The sequence below is a fragment of the Porites lutea genome, chromosome 2 (assembly GCF_958299795.1).
Source record: "Porites lutea chromosome 2, jaPorLute2.1, whole genome shotgun sequence".
NCBI classification, from domain to species: Eukaryota; Metazoa; Cnidaria; class Anthozoa; order Scleractinia; family Poritidae; genus Porites; species Porites lutea.
In genome coordinates this window covers 26,434,984-26,452,300 of record NC_133202.1, presented here as the reverse complement: position 1 = coordinate 26,452,300, position 17,317 = coordinate 26,434,984, and the positions used below count along the sequence as shown (strand labels likewise).

General features: G+C 41.2%; 1 protein-coding gene across 1 annotated transcript; it reads left to right on the top strand.

Annotated features, from left to right (window-relative positions):
- The first annotated feature begins 5,820 nt into the window (after positions 1–5,820).
- Positions 5,821–13,119, top strand: LOC140926774 (uncharacterized). The gene is made up of 3 exons (XM_073376471.1): positions 5,821–6,051; positions 10,399–10,441; positions 12,574–13,119. The coding sequence occupies exons 2-3, from the start codon at positions 10,414–10,416 to the stop codon at positions 12,870–12,872; spliced, it is 327 nt and encodes a 108-aa protein (XP_073232572.1). The 5' UTR covers positions 5,821–6,051; positions 10,399–10,413; the 3' UTR covers positions 12,873–13,119.
- Positions 13,120–17,317: the final 4,198 nt, after the last annotated feature.

Below are 17,317 nucleotides of genomic sequence, written 5' to 3'. Positions count from 1 at the left end.
ATTATAAACTGCTTTACAAGCCTCTGAAGCATAAGACTGGGCTTGTGGCAATGAGCTGAGATATTTCGCAAAGGCGAAAGCGATCTTTGCTAAATCTGAACTACGATTTACAGGCGAAGCTACAGTGCTTTTTGGTAATGAAGACGCTACAGTTCCCCTAGTTTGTTCTTGCTCAGTATCATCACGGATGTCTGCACGAGGATCAGAATCAGGAACTACCACAATCTTTTCAATGTTCACTGCTCTGATTTCTTTACCAGTTGAGAGGTGCTGTAAACGTAGCAAATCTTCACGACCGTGAACATGGCCAGTGACAAGATAGGGTCCATCATATTTCCTAAGAAAACGAGTTGCTGCCCCTTTTGCAGTTGAGCTTGGAGGCGGCAGTCGTACAAAAACTCTCTTTCCTTCAGGCACATGGAGATCTCTAGAATGCATGTCATAGTATTCTCGCTGAGTTCTTTTGAGATCTGCTTTAATTTTGTCAAATTGTTTCCGGGCTTCAATGGAACGTTTGATAAGTTCTTTAGCATATGAAGCTTGAGAAAGAGGTGAGGGTGGCAATTCGAGGGTAAGTACCTCTGGAGAAATGGGATGTCTGCCAAACACCAGGAAGAACGGAGTTACTTGATCTGTTCCAGGAATTGGAGAGGTATTGTGGGCGTAAGTAGCAGGTTGTAAGAATTCCTCCCACAACTGTTGGTTTTTCTCACAGTAAATACCTAAAGCAGAATTAAGCCAGCGGTGCACTCTTTCTGTAGAACCATTAAGGCGAGGGCGATAACTTGTGGTGAACACATGTTCTATAGATAGCAAATTGGTGAGTTCTTGGAGCACAGAATTGACCCATTCACCACCTTGATCACTTTGGAGTACTGCGGGAAAGCCATATTCAAGGAACACATGATCATACAGGGCGCGTGCTGCGGTGGTAGCTCGTTTGTCAGAGACAGGTATAGCCCGTAGAAAGTTTGAGTAAGGGCACACAGCTGTCAAGATCCACTTGTTTCCATTAGGCGAAACTGGGAGCTCACCAACATAGTCTATGCCTAATGTATGAAATGGATGTTCGTACAGGCGAACTTGCATGGGACCATGATGTTGTTCAGCAGTTTTGAAACGGATGCAGTCAGGGCATCTGCGAATCCAGTTTCTGACATGTTTGGACATGTTCCTCCAGTAAAAGTCATTTGCCAGAGATTGATATGTGGCCTCTCGGCCTCGGTGCATTGCAACAGGAGAGTCATGGTAGGCTCTTAACAAATGTCTACGGAACTGGATATCATCAGGAACTACATAGCGGTAATGATTTGGATTGTCCATCAATTCATCACGGTACATGAGGACGCCATCTATGATGGCTGCACGTTTGGAGAAATGACGAGCCCACTGCAAATGTTTCTGTGGAATACCTGGGAATTTTACTTTCCCATCTTTGGAAGAAAGAACTTTGAACACAAGTTTACACCAGTAATCCTGTTGTTGTTGTAATGCAAACTGAGAGCGATGAAGGTTAAGTCCAGGTAAGGCAAGTAAATAGTCCTCAGATTGGGTATCAATTGGAGCTGTAACAGACGAGTCAGGATCAGGTGCAGAATCAACACTGACAGGAGCTACAAGGCAGATGCGGCGAAGGTAAGCAAAAGTGCCGTTGAGCGTATCAGAAACCAGTGTGGGACTATGATTGGGGATGTCCATAGAGACTGCAAGTAGGACAAAAGAATTCACACCATCTTCTGGAGCATAAGGTTCTTCAAATGAAGGTAAGTCTGACATAGGCTGACGACTTAAGGTATCAGGTACAGTGTTTGTGATTCCTGGACGATGTTCAATGTAAAAATCAAATTCTGCCATTGTCATACACCACCGTGCTAGTTTAGCTTGCTGTGGGGCCAAGGAGGTAAGCCATTTCAAATTTGCGTGGTCTGTAATGACTTTGACACGACGGCCAAGAATGTAAGGACGGAATTGTTCTAGACCCCACTTAACAGCAAACAGTTCTTGTTGCAACGTGTGCCAGCGGGATTCAGCGGGAGTGAAGGCTCTTGATGCAAATCTGACAGGGCGGAGCTGGTTGTCTTTGTACTGTGCAAGCATAGCACCACAACCTAGCTTGCTTGCATCAACATGAAGTTCAAATGGAGAAGTCCAGTCTGGATGAGAGAGTAAAACATCAGGACCAGTAACTGCATGTTTCAAGTCCTCGAATTCCCTGGAGTGGTGTGTTGACCAAGAGAAGGGAGTATCCTTTTTTAAGAGTTCACGCAAGTACCTGGTACGAGAAGGCATGTTTGGAATATAATCACGGAAGAAGTTACAGAGACCCAGAAATCGTTTAAGGCTGGTTGTATTAGAAGGCGGCTCCATGCTAAGGATGGCTTCAATTCCCTTCGAGTTTGGTTTTCGCCCACGTTCAGTAATAGTGTGTCCTAAAACTTGAATCTCTTTAGCAAAGAAGGTACACTTTGAGGGCTTGAATTGGATGCCAAAGTTTACAGCTCTTTCAAACAGCAATTCATAAGAATGTAGAGCTTCACGCTGTGTTTGTGCCCACATGATAATGTCATCAACATAGACAGTCAGCCATTGATGTAAATAATCAGCAAAAACAGTATTGAGAATCCTCTGGAAAGTGTTAGGTGCAGTTTTTAATCCGAATGGTAGCCGTAAGAATTCGTAAAGTCCAACATGAGTACAGAAGGCACTTTTCTGACGATCCTGCTGGCGTAGGGGAATTTGCCAATATCCACTGGCGAGGTCACAGTGTCCAAACACTTTTCCTTGGGAAACTGAATCAAGAATGCTTGCAATGGAGGGAATGGGGTAGCCGTCACCCCGAGTTACACTGTTTAGGCCTCTGTAGTCCACAACAAAGCGTGGTGGTTGTTGAACACCATTTTCCAGCGGTTTGCGGACAAGAATACAAGGTGCCCCCCATTCAGATTTACTTGGTTGGATAATTTTCATTTTAAGCATGCGCTGTAACTCATTCTTAATAGCAAGTAACTCTTCCGGACTTTTGCGGTAAGGATGTTTGTACACAGGCAAGGCATCCTCAGTGTCAATGTGATGTTCAAAGCCTTGTATCTGACCCAACGGAGAACCGGGGAGGACAAAAGCTGTAGGATATTTGCGTATAAGCCGCTTAAATGTTTGGAGGGCTTCTGCATCAACATGAGCATATTTCGGCGAGTCAAGAGCCAGAGCTTTAAGAAGAGTCTCATAATACTCCTCTGAACTAGGATCCAGTGCAAGGGTCGCAGAAGGTGCAAATTCATGTTCATGAAACTCAGAGATTTTCTCGCTAAATGGGGAAAGGATTGACGAATCAAGTCCGGCTGCAGCTAATTCTCTGTTCTGTTCAGAAATTTTCCATGTTTGTGCTGAAGAAATCTGAGTAGTGTTTGAGATAGGAGGTGAAGTTGATAATAGTGACTGTCCGTTGACCCAACACATCCAACTGTCTGCGAGAATGGTAGCAGTGTTCTCAGCTGCCTCTTCAAAGTCTTTAGCGTCAGCATTGCATGACGGTCTAACATGTCCAAGAACAATGTTAAGAGGAATGTCAGCTTGTTTCTGTTTGCATTCAACTGCAAGAGTTGTGGTAAAAGCAGGTTCTAGATCCGAGACAATATCCTGAGCAGCAAGAGGTTCCAGTGGATCTGGAGGGAGAGTACAGAGTGATGCATGGCAAGAGGCAACAGGTCGGTGCTTATCTGTGATAGCAGACATGTGAAAAGGACCACTTAGAACTTTAACACCAGGCTGAATTTCCTGACCATCAACCCACAAGTCTGACGGTGAAACAGCCATCAATGATGTACCAAGGGTGAGACAAACAGAAACAAAGTTAAGTCCACGATTTAGTTTGGAGCTTGTAAAAGGAATACCAGGTGATGGGGCTCCTGTGAGCAAACAAGTTACTCCGGCATGGGTGTTGTCCCTTTGGTGTAAGCCACCTCTGATTGGACTGTCAAGGGAGCAGGCAATTTTGAAAGACATGCTAGGATGACGAAAGAGGATACTGGGCTCACCATGATCCACCAAGGCTTGTGTAGAGTGCAAATGGTTTTCTCCAAATAGGATAGGCCAGGACAAACGTGGAACTACAAGCATCTGAAAGGTTGTTTCTCTACCATTGCTCCACTGTATGGGAATTTCCATAGTGCCAACAGCCTTTAACTGAGAATTTGCATCAGCAACAGAAACTGTAACAGGTGTTTCAAGTGACTGGTACTTTAAGTGTGGACATTTGGAAGCAACATAATCAGCATGAGAGCGACTGACAAGAGAAACTGAGCAACAACTGTCAAGAGGTAGTGGAAGTTTCTCCCCAGCAGAGAAAACAGGTGTCCAAAGGATGTGACGTTCTTTGAGTTTTCCGGCAGTGTTTGTAACAGCTGGTAGGCCAAACACAACATTTTCTTGATTTTCGGTACTTGTTTTCTCAGCAGCTGGTTCGTTTGAGGTTGGTAGGCCTGTGGCTAAGGACTGCATTCGCTGTTCCGTATGACGAATAGCTTTACAACCCCATTTTTGACATTCAGAACATTTGTGAAGCCGGCCAGCTGAACACTTGTTATTAGATTGCTCACAAGTTGCTGAGAGGAACTTATTAAAATTTCTGCAGACCTCAGGCGATTTCTTTTTTGGTGCTGCTGACCGTTGTGGGCATTGATGAGCTTTGTGTTGATTATTGCCGCAAATCCAACACGAACTTTGCTTACTTTTGCTTCCAAATTGACGTGAAGATGAAAACAAGGCGGTTCGCTGAGGAACGCCATTAAAAACTGTAGATGGCGACGACGAATCACTTGTTAAGGGCGAAGAAGACCCATTACTTGCAGCAGCGATGAATGAATGTTCGATGCGACGAGCGGCTTCCATAGCTTTATCAAGTTGTGTCACCTGATGAGCTTGTAAAACGAGGTGTTGGGTAAGATGCGGTTGTAACTTGGAAATAAACTGAGAAGTAACATACGTGGGACAAGATTTCGTCAGGCTTTCGCCCAGTTTATCAAGTTGATGAAGAGTGTTCTTGTATTTGAATGCAAATTCATCCACGCTCTCAGAGGGATCTTGTTTCATAGCACTTAATTCAGCTGCCAATCGGCGACATTTTGCGTCCGGAGGTTCCTGGAATTCATCCCGTAAACTTGAGATAAAAGAGTTCAATTGTTCCTCGGCGGTTTTATCAGAAAACCCTTCCGAGCCACGGCAGAAAGATAACACTGAACGCGGCCACTCACCGACGACCTGTTGTTCCAGGAGCGACAAGCGAATTTTGGCGGGAAGGTGAGATGTTTGCTCTTGGAAACGCTCCAAAAATTCGGCAATATCATCTTGTGCGGTTTTATCTTGGCGAAATGTTGGTAGCTGTAAGGTCGGCAATCGTAAGGTGGACAGATGTTGATTGTTAGAACCAGAAGTAGTATCGGCTGAGTTCGCTTGGGATGTTGAAGCTGTAGTGTGAGCTTGCAGCAGGGCAGATTGTTGTTGGACGGTGTTAACTAAACCTTTGACAACTTCGCTGAGACCGGCAACGACGCCTTGAAGTTCTTCGATAGTAGCAGGCATTTGCACTTGAAATGGATTCTCCACCACTTTTGTAGAAGGATTCGATACGAGTAGAACTGAGAACACAACACTTTAATCACTACGAGACAGTAAATCTATTCTGGTACAGAAGCTACGCATGTGTTATCCTCGGAGCGGTTCAGACCGGTTTTCTTTGTATTATCTACTTCATATATGACAGCATAAACTGTCCCACTACACCTGCAAGCGAAGAAAATAACAAGACTTTGTTCCTTTAGGTTTTTAAAAGAGATTCTTGAACGACTGAAACAAGAATGTCACTGGCTGCGTAGAGTGTCCTTGAGACTTTGTGCTCAATGTAAATTGTGTCTAAAAACCAAAAATTGTTTGTGGCACAAAGAACAAAAATGTTCGCATGAAGACTGTACTCACTACGTTGACATCAACGACAAGCCCTTTGTGTGTGTAAATGACTTATCTTCGAATCCAGCCATACCTCAGACTTGGATTCAGGTTAGTGGTCAAAATAGTACGGGAAAATTCAGTCACGGTAACTGCAGTATGTTTGTTACTATATTTAACAAATTAATATAGTCGACTCTCGGTAACTCGAACCCTCTATAACTCGAACCTCCCGCTAACTCGAAGCAATTTTCCTGATTTCCCTTCAGGTCGCTTTCTATGTAATTTTACCCTCGATAATTCGAACTCCCGATAACTCGAATTTTTTTCTATTTCCCTTGAAGGTTCGAATTATCGATATCGGGAGTCAGCTGTACGATTATAATGAATATTTGCTTCCTGACATGTTAACGGTATTTCTCCAGGCTTTTGATATAATTTATTATTGAAAAAGGGCGCGATATCAAGAACATTTAACACATCACATTTTCACTTAACCACGAGAAAAGGTTTTTCACAAGTAGACACAGGGAATTTTTGATGATTCCCAAACTGGGAAAAAAACAGGAAATTCGTGGGGTTTTCTTGGGTTTTGGTTGTAATTTCCCAAATTGGGAAAATGCTACCAAAACCAATATTGGGTTCAAGTAAACCCAATAAAAACCCGCGAATTGGGATTTTAGTGTACCAACTTTAACCCACGAATGGAGTTTTCGCGTCCCATATTTATCCCATTAATGGGATTTTACCAACCCACAAAAACCCCAAAAATGTGATTCAATTGTCCCAGTTGAACCCCAATAGTGGGTTAATACTGGGCCATCTGAAACCCAATGTACGGATTATATTGGAACAGTAATACCCCAACCATGGGCTTTTATTGCCCCAGGTAATCCCCAATTAGTGGTATAAAGTTGGTCCACTTTTATCCCATTAAAGGGATAGTATTGGACCAATTTAAACCCGAGGTATGGGAATATATTGGGATAGTAATACTCCAAAGATGGGTTTTTATTGCCTCAGTTGATCTTCAATAGTGGGATGAAATTGGCCTACATATTTCCTGAATTATGGGATTTTTTTGGTCCAGAATGTCATTGTAATCAATCCAGCAGCCTTTAAAAATATTGGTCCAGTTGTAAAACACAAAATAAAGGTTCGACAATATTAAAATGGTTTACAGTAACATTTATTTTAGATGACAATGCAGGTGTCAATTCAAACTGGTTGATTGTTACTAAACAGGTATTTAATCTGTATCTCTTTATATGTATATATCGTCCAAAAAGTACAATATCATTGAAAAATGTATCATAAAAATATATTAAACTGTTTAACTTAAGTTCATTCATCAATCATAGAGCAATGCCGTTATGCAGAGTCATATTGTCGAAGGCTATTCCGTGCATATATCAAACAGCTCAATTCCTTTATGAACACATCAAATGTCCCTTAAATAACTTCATTTACATGGTTAAGAGCAACACTTATATCAGAACCACTATGGTATTTAGTTATAGCTAAGTCCTACCTGGTAAAAAACAGCGTCAAGTCATAATTATAATAAATGAACCAGTCTCTTGTATAGTTTTTACATAGCGAACATGTCAGAACATTCTTATATTTCCTCTAATACATCGAAGTCTTCGATTTCAATATTCCGCCAGAATATGATTATTCTAAAGGATTCCGTGGACGATTTGCAGCAAAGACCACAGTCATCTGTAGAAACAAACAAGGTGGAAACTTCATCTATAAAAACGAACAAATAGCACCCGACAAGAGACGATCTAGCCTCGTACGATCTCAACGGAGCAACCAAACACGAGTTTCCACACGTACCTTCCTCTTTAATGCGCGATCCAGCTGAGTCATTGTTTAATAGAAGACGATTTTGAAACAAGACAAATGTAAGCAAACCTCACAAGTGAATATTTTGCGTTAAAATCTTTGGATGCATTCATTATAAAGACAATCCGTTTGCAAACCACTGTTGTACTGCACAGAAGTCCGCCTAAAGATTTGAACCAAGAAAACCTGATCTTGTACACATTTCTATTGGTTCAAAAGCCGCACGTGATCGCGCGTCACTAAGCGAAGGCCTGGACGCCAGTTCAAGTACCAAACATGGCGGCAATTCGACGGCACGATGGAGAAGATTCTCTGTCTTTGAAAGCTTTAACTTGTGGTCCGTTTCAGAGTTAAATGCACTTTGCCGACGCTCGCGAAGAGTAAAGCAGTGAGAAGAAAATATTGTATTGTTCTCCCAGGTGAGGGAACCTTTGAAAAAAGGCAGCGGGCCTATTCACAGATGCAGCGAAAAATGTAGTTCGCCGAAAACTCCACGCGAAGCAATCTCATTAATCAGATTGGGCTCGAGTAATTGGGCAAATTTCAGCTCTCAACAGAAGACACCTTGATATCGAGAAAAGTTATGCGCCTAGTGGGATCATTTATAGTTAATTATATTGAAGCGGCTGCATACGATCAAGTGCGTGCACTGAATTACCATACTTTTGGTTTTCAAATAAGCCAACGAAACTTAAACTGTTTTGTTCTAAACTTAGCAGATATGATGTTTATAAAATTAAACTTTTTAAACATTAGTTGTACATTATGTATGTTGGTATTTCAAGAGCAATCTGTCATTTCTTTCAAAACTAAACTCAACATTTGGGAAGATTTACTTGTTACCAAACATTATGTGTATGAAAAATATTATTCTTAATCCTTTTCTGTTTTTGGATTGGAATTTATTCAATATTTCCCGTAAAAGAATATAATTATTGGCCTAACCCTTACACCGTAATGCTAACACAAGATTACTGTATACTTTCCCACCCAATATAATAGTCATAAGAATAACAAATCTAGATTTAATCAAATCCTTTTCCAAGGTGGGGATTTCTTGTCCCTTTCATTCTCCAAAATTGGGAATAACATGTTGCAATATTTCCCAACTTGTGGAAAAATAGCCCCATTATTTTCCTATATTTTGGGAAATAAACCCATTGGTTTCCCAATGTTGGGATCTTGGAATCTATATTGCATATTTTCCCAAACTAAACACGGCATCGGGAAAACGTAACCCTAACTTTAACCAACCCTTTCCCAAGGTGGGGATTTCTTGTCCCTTGCATTTCCCAAAATTGGGAATAACATGTTGAAATATTTCCCAACTTGTGAAAAAATAGTCCCATCATTTTCCCATATTCTGGGGAGAAAACCCATTGGATTCCCAACATTGGTATTTTAAAGAATATTTCGCTTCATTTCCCAAAGTGAACCCAGCATTGGGAAAAATAAACCCAAACTTTTACCAATCATTTCCCATGAGAGGAAAATGTTGTCCCAAACATTTCTCAATAATGGGAAAAATCCCCAACATTTTCCCAGTTTGGGAATTACAAAAAGTTTCCTGTGAGAGGTTGAAGCCAGGCGGGAAAAAAGGATGCAGAGCTGGAAGTTTTGTGTGGCTGGAATCGGTTGATTTGCTTTACAAAGCCTTCGAATGTTAGGGTGTCAAGGAATTTTAAATGGTTTTCTCTTTCTGCAGCTCAACAAGCCCATTCATTTCATAAGCCTGGTTTCCATATGATCGCTACAATCGCTGTCATCGCTGCGATCGCTGACAAAAATGGTTCAGCGATCGCAGCGATTGATGGTTTCCATATGATCGCTGCGATCGCTGAATGAAGAACGAGGGGACCTGGGTCCAACAACATAGTTCGCGCCATTCCTCAAATTCAGCATGGCGGCTGGGAATCGTCGACTTCTACATGAGGCGTGTTTTCTTGTAATTATGGGTGTTTTTCAACATAGAAGAAGAAGGGAAAGACAGAGAACTCATGTTCAGGACTTTAATCGAATTTCTCCCCGATTGCTTTTCAGCAGTTGATTTTCTTGTACTCCTCTCTATATTCCTTTGAAAATTGGTTGTAAAGACAGTCGTGTTTTGTACTTCCTCCATAAAAGGTGCCAAGTCGTTTGCTTTCTCAATGTTTGTGTTGGCAGCCGTCTTGAAAAGCGTGAGCGTACGCAATACATCCTGGGACTTTTGCTGTCGCTGCGATAGCTAGCTGGAGAGTGGTTTCCATGTGATCGCTACTATCGCCACGATCGCTGAGATAGAACTGAGGTCTATCTCAGCGATCGTTGTCGCTACAATCGCTGCGATCGCTGGAGAGTGGTTTCCATATGATCGCTGCGATCGCTGAACTTTTTTTTCAGCGGTCGTAGCGATCATATGGAAACCAGGCTATATGTGTTTGAAATGAATCGGTAATGTGGGGAGAGTCTCGAGAGACTGTTCTTAATTGTTCTCCTAAATTATAGTACGTCAATTTCCATTCAATAAATATAAGCACTACGCTTGCTGTGGTAATTGTAGGTTTAAGTTTGAGTTTTCCTTATTTCATTGCATGGAAAATTGTTGAAACTAAGCTCATTATTTCATAGGCACTTGCGAGCGGCATGGAGGATGTGAAACAGTGCGTGAAAGGTCGGTTGTAAATGTTATATGCTTGACTTTTTCTATATCTCTACAACTTTTATTTCGTCTGTATACTTATCGTCATTTTAAATATGAACAGTGAAAATTTCTTCCTACTGTTGCCGCGGCAGCTCCGAAATTGTGGATTAGTCTTTCTTGAGCAACTCAACAACTTTAACCCTGGTCAAATCATCTTGGGACACTTGAGGAAATTAGGTGTGAAGACGCACTCTCCTACATCTTATAAGAGCCTGGGAATCTTGCTACAAGAGCAGTGAGAGTTAATGAGTTAGCGCCATGAATGCTTAACTTGTTGTCAAAGCTCCATTGCACCAAGAATCTTCCATCGAACCATAGGAACAAAAAGAAAGATCCAAAGCACTTTTTTTTTGCTTAAAATTAGATTCTTAAGTGTTTTACCTAGCCTGCGTAGCAGGCGTTTCCGTTCGGTTTAGGTGCAAAAAACGAGGAACGGCAGTCAGAGACCGCGCAAAAAATGGTGCGAGTACTCTCGTTCCATTTTCCGAAAAATCCCGCTCCTCGGTCTTTCTTTGCTCCGAAACCAAACGGAAACGCTTGCTACGCAGGCCATATTTTATCATACAATTGAATTTTAGTGTGAATATTTTCTTTGCTCTGAAACCAAACGGAAACGCTTGCTACGCAGGCCATATTTTATCTTACAATTGAATTTTAGTGTGAATATTTTTCTGGAGTTTTTAAGTAGGTTTTTATATATATCAATTTGAATAGATGTACTTCCGATGAAATATTACTGTAATATTTTTAGCGTCCTCAAAGTAGGTTTAGTACGTGTGTATTTAGTTCGTTTTTTAATGCATTACATTTCTTTGGTTGTTTTCCTACTTATATACCTTGCCGGTAACTGTGCTTACGTTGTGGGTGGCTCCTTCTAAAATGTTCTGTACTTTTAGATATTTCGACTAACAGCAATTTGCCGTCTGTCCTCTTTAAATTAAATTTAAATGATTGTTTTTGAAAAGGCTATGTGAGGAAAGTCAATGAAGTATGTATGATTGTATGTATGTAAAATGTGGGTTCGGTTAAACATAGGGATAATCATTTTAAAAAACAAAAGGATAATGCCAACAATGCTTTGGATCGAAACCCACAAACCATGCAGGTAGATCTTTATAGATTATAAAAACACGATCAATCACGCACAATATCTTCTAAGAGACCCGGCTCAAGGCGATCATTAACTTTCACTACTACAAGCATTAATTAAGAGTATTGCAATGCATTGATCAAGAACTGAAATAAACACATGTCACAGTTTTAATCAAGCAAATAACTACAGTCCAGCTATCGGCCACCTATCCACAACGGCCTACACCTGGTCATGAATGCCAAATTGATTCAAGATTCTTGTAGCCGATTCTTTTCAATGATCGGGAGAACGTGTTTCTTATTGTAACGATTGCTTTTCCAACTCTTTTTGATATTTTAAGGCAAACAATTGTTCAAAGTCACTTAAAAGTAACTGTCGGACGGCTAAATGGATCGAGCTTCATAGTTCTTTTGCTCGGTTTCTGGAAAACTATTTTGTACCTGAACCTCTCATACGTTTAGGCTCAATTTGCTTACGCGCTGTTTCTGTGATTTCTTAAGGCTTTATCTTCACACGACATGCAAATATGTGACACAGTTGAATGACATCAATAAACCTTTCGATGGCCAGTCTTCGCCAGCCTAAACTAGATTTTGTTTCAAAGAAATTAACAGAGAAACTTGTAAAGGCAGAAAAAAGGATTTGAAATCGTACATGTAGATCTCGTAACAAAGTTATCTACTAGATTTGTAATGGTTCCAGAATAAGTTACTAAACAAGAGCTTTAAGGTGAAATTAGGATGTATTTGTTCCTGAGAGGTTGCATGTTACAGTATCAATTAACTGAATCTATTTCAAAGCTCTGGGTCTTCTGCAGTTTGACATCAGCAAACGTTTGTAGTGCTGCGGGTTCAAATTGCAGTTTTAGTTCAAATACGTGCACCGCATAACCTCGTGAAGCTCGGGAGAAGATGGCCTGGTAAATGTTACATAGAGATGGAAGGGCGGAGACTGACTTATCTGTAAAGTGATTAGAAGCTTAATGACTTCTGAGCGTCTTTCCTTGCAGTTAAAATGGGTACTCCCTCCAATAAAGTATTGGAAGAACTCTCAGTGCGTATTACCGAGACATGGAGACAGCTAGGACGACGGCTTGACATTGATGAACCACAGCTGGATGCATTTGATAGAGAAAATCACCAGTGTCGAGAGAAGGGGTACAAAATGCTGTTGTCGTGGAAACAAAGAGACTGTGGATCCGGTGCCTCTTACCAAGTCTTATACGATGCTTTGTGCCATAATCTTGTCGGATTAGGAAAACTGGCGAAAGAAGTTTGCTGTGATAAAAAATTGGGCGAAATAGTTTAGGCGTCAGTGTATGTAGCTCCCATTTCGTAATAGAGCTTTTATCAGTTCACTTTGATATTTAGAGTAAACGAAGATTCAATTCCAAGGATAGAAAAACTTATTAAACACAATCTTCCGCTTCCGTCGCGGAGTCTTTATGAAGTGATGTTTTTCTTTAATTTTCTCTAATATAGAAATGTTTAAAGGAAAAAGTTGTACAGTCTGTTAGTCTTGCTATTAGTTTGATGTCGGAAGTTGGTTTTTGCTGTAAAAGGGAACTGTATTGTGTTGAAGAGATACATAAAAATCACATCATTTGTGCTTTCTTTCTCGAAGAAAAAAATTCATTCGGGTCAAAGCGTAGGTCGTTAAAATGAGCGCGGTGGATACTTGCAGTAGATCGGCGAACATTCAATAATGCCGACCAATAATAGAGTTTCTTAACTTTCCAACTGTTTCTTTTCTTTCGCATATTAGAAAGATGCCAGTACATTGGCCCTTTCTTGAAAAATCTGGCCCCCCAAAATGGGTTAGGGGGCCACTTTGGCCCCTCAAGCAGAATTTTCTGGCTGGAACACTGCAGTCAGCTTGTTTCTCGAGCCGCGTGGTGCTTAAGGTTCAGTTACAAAAGAACTCCATTTCTAGACAAAACCAATGATCATACCGAGTCTGGATGAAGCAGAAGTTGGAGCACCAAAGAAACTATACAAAACGAGACTAAGTTACCACTGATCAAAAGGCTTCGTGACAAAATTACCGCCGCAGGATTAGCTCAGTCGGTAGAGCGCTTGAATGTAGAGCGGGCGGTCGTGGATTCGATTCCCAGGACCGGGCCAATACTCAGGGTCTTAAACGCGTGGCTCGGATGACTACGTTAAATGGGGGTCCCGTCTCCGGTAGGAGACGTTAATATACTGTCCCCAATTAGTACTTTCGTGCTAATCGCACTGACACTCAAATAAAGAACTTTTTTTCATGAATCTGAAAGAAAATTCTTGTAGGAATCATGAATAATTGAGGTAAAAAGGACAGGAATCATGACTATCAAGATTCAAATGATTCCGCTTCCACCCCCGATTATATATATGGAAACGAAACTAGGGTTCAAGTGACATACGATCCGGCTGGGGAAGGACTTCTATTCCTATTCCTACAGGCTGTGGGCAGTACAGATCTTCTCCTTACCGTTTGGACAGAAAGATAGCTGTAACAGTTTTCTTGGGAGTTATTAAGCATTGATTTTAACAAAACGTATTAGATCGTATTCCTATGCTTTCATGGCCCACATCAAGAAGAAAAATCCTTTCTTTGATGGCACATAAAATAGCAGATCGCTTCATGACTCCCTGGATCTTGGTCAACATCAAATGCTTGCTTTCCTTGATATAGAAGTGAACAGTACCTAAAACCTTACATTCTTTTTTTCTTCGTTAGATTACTTCCCGATTTTGGATCACAGAGCGCCCATTTCCAGGCGAGAATCCATACCGGTTTCCATCGTTCTACGGAAATCGGTCAGATTTTTCATAATAAACATTTTTAGTGAAGAAAAATGTTATTAATCATTCCAAGTTGCAAGGCTTCATCTGAGGAGAATGGAACTTGCCAATATCCTGTCTGAATGACTCAGAAACCTAGGAAAGGGGACTATGGGGAGTTAAAATCAAAAACAATTCCCAGGAGAGGATTCTCCAGGAACCTCCTAGAAACTTGCACCTTCGGCGCTCGTTTAGGAAATCAATCAGCATTTATCCTAGATCCGCGCCTGAGTTCCAGATTAGTTCGATAAACGTTTTAAAGAAATAAATAAAAATTCTAAAACATTTTGGCTGGTGGTGGGCTGGGGCAAACGAGAAAAAACATTGTTTAAGTATGAAATGAAAAGTTTTAGAAGTTATTTTTTGAGTTAAGTCAAATGATACTAAAACCAAGTTTTTTTTTAATCCAAACGGCTTCAGTGAGAGGGTGCACGTAATCAAAACAAAAACCTGTCTCGATTTTCGCTTTCCTATTTGCGCTTTTTGATCGGGTCTTTGCGCCTTCGATGATAGCCAGCAATCGCCTTCAAAATACTTCCATTAAGAAGACTTTTAACTAAGTTTGCTTAGACAGAAGAACGGGGGGGGGGGGGGGGAATCCTCTCACTACGCCGTAACTGAAATACAGTACAACCGCGAACCTCTATTTAACGAGGTCCTCGGGATGAAGTACGATATTCTTTGCCTCAGTAATAAAAAAATCTGTGAATAAGTATCTTGATATTACGAACCTCGTTTTAGGGAACATATTTGGGTAGCCTCAAGAGAAGAACCGCGCGAAAGGCGAAGAGAAAAAGAGGAAACGCGTGACTAACATTCGGGCATTTCGGTCACATCGAAAAAGGCGGGAAATCTTGCGAACACAAGATGCAAAAAATACATTTAAAAAATAGGTAATGAGTGATTAGCCTGCTAACGTACTCAGCTATATCAGCTCTTGACGAGCACGCAAACTTAGCCTGTGTGGCGGGCGCAAAAAGGGGAGGGGGTGGAAGAAAAGCGCGAAAGCGGGGAAAAAGGAAGGGAGTCCCTTGCCCTCTCTCTCTCTAACCCCCCTCCCAGTTTCCCTCCTCCCTATCCCCTACCCTCTCAACGACTGCTACGCAGGCTAGAGCTGATGTACCCTGGGTGCCAGAGGCTTTTTATGCGCGGCCTCCGGTTGTTGGCCGAAGACTTGTCGTCCTGCGGCCGGATGAAGCTCCTCGTCTTACCTCTGCTACCCAGGGTAGAGCTGATGTGCTATTGTTACTTGACGACGCCTTGAAATGTTCAGATTCCCGGCCACGTAACCTATACCGGCTAAGCTTTGTTTTGCCGATGTAAAATTCACTACAATCCCAGCAACTAGCTGTAGTGAATTATTGTTTTTATATATTTCCAAATTTTTAAGCGTACGGTTACTTCTGAAGGTTTATGTTGGGACATACGAAACGTTAAGTCAGTAAATGAAATTCTATTTCAGCTATGCGCTTATTTAGCTTCATGTTTGTCACCGCGCGCAGTATGCGTTTTATTTCTAATCAAGCTTCGTTGGCCTAAGACGAAAAGCATTTGCTATTACAGCAAAAACAAGAATCGGCAGTCAAAGTGGTCTTTGTCATTTTTATGGGTTTATTTGTTCTTCTTTTGTAATTTTGCTATATGAAGTTTTGTTTCGACTTCCACATGAGTTTTTGAGTTTATGACAATCCATCTTAAATCTGAAGTACTCATGGAAGGCAAATTAATTAGCTAGCCGAGTTTTGAAATAAGCTGGACGGATTTATAAAACATTTGTTTGATTACAATAACAACGTTATATTAGGAAGAAAGGGCTAAAACATTTGTGTACATACAGAGGAAAAACAGAAATAGAAAAACGGTCAGAGAACAAAAACGTGATAAATAGTATCAATTACTTTGCGCTCAGTTCGTGCGGTCTACATTCATTTCGGAAAAGGAAGAAAGGGAGAATAGGTATCTGTACCCGAGTTTGGAACACTTTGCCCTTTCAACTGCTGTACGTAAGTGACCGTGACCGAACCAGGAAGTTTCCATGTCTCTATCACTGTTAGAAAAACCGTCTTTGGCCCTTTTTAGATTTTTTTTCACACACCGAAATAAAATATTCACCCGGCCACCGTTTCTTATACTTTAATTAATGAAGTCCCTACCCTTTCATATACCAGAAGCCTAAGAAGGTATAAACATTAATAACTAAAAGTAATCAGGGATTAATAAGTGCGTTCGAACATTGGTCATTGGTCGATAACACATGCCATATTCGCTTATAATTTGTAGGTAGAATAACGCACTTTCTGTACGCGTCAGAAGCAGTAAACAAGTTCTTGATCAAGCTTCGTTGAATTAGATCTACGAAATTTCAAAAAACGTTGCACTTACTTCCAAAAAGGATTGAGTTTAAACTTACCGAGTAGAACAGACCTGACAAGCAGCTGACTGGGGATCTAGTTATTTCTGCCTAATTAGTCGTGCAAACGTTGCTTTGGAATCGCTTAAATCAAGAATCGACCGGGCGTGTTTACTTCAACATTACTAGGAAAAACCCGCTATCACGCCAGACACGCCGCACGTTCACCCGCTCTCGTGTAGACTTGAATGGACTAAACAGAAACGCTTTTATTGTTTTTTGCTAAAACCAATCAGAGACAGTCTTGTTCCAGGGTTCCCAAGAGCTCTTCCTCCCTGGACGTCATGCGCAGAAGAGCTCTGGGGTCGAGATTGTGCTCGTGGAAGAAAAAACATTCGCGCGCATTCTGATGCTTTTAGATGCGCGCGCACCTTGCCCGTGGAGTCTATGACGTATTTGTGGTAGTTTAACCAACCGTTCAGTTTAGGTTGCGTTCTCCTAACGTCGAACGCAATAACAAAGCAAAGACTAAAGCGACCTGAGGCTCCCCAATATTTCGGACGTACAAGCCTACCTGG

Bases quoted from the DNA above. Each gene is read 5' to 3' on its own strand.
- LOC140926774 (XM_073376471.1), top strand. From the start codon at position 10,414: ATGGAGGATGTGAAACAGTGCGTGAAAG. The intron at 10,442-12,573 runs GTCGGTTGTAAA...CTTTCCTTGCAG, and splicing joins TGTGAAACAGTGCGTGAAAG to TTAAAATGGGTACTCCCTCC.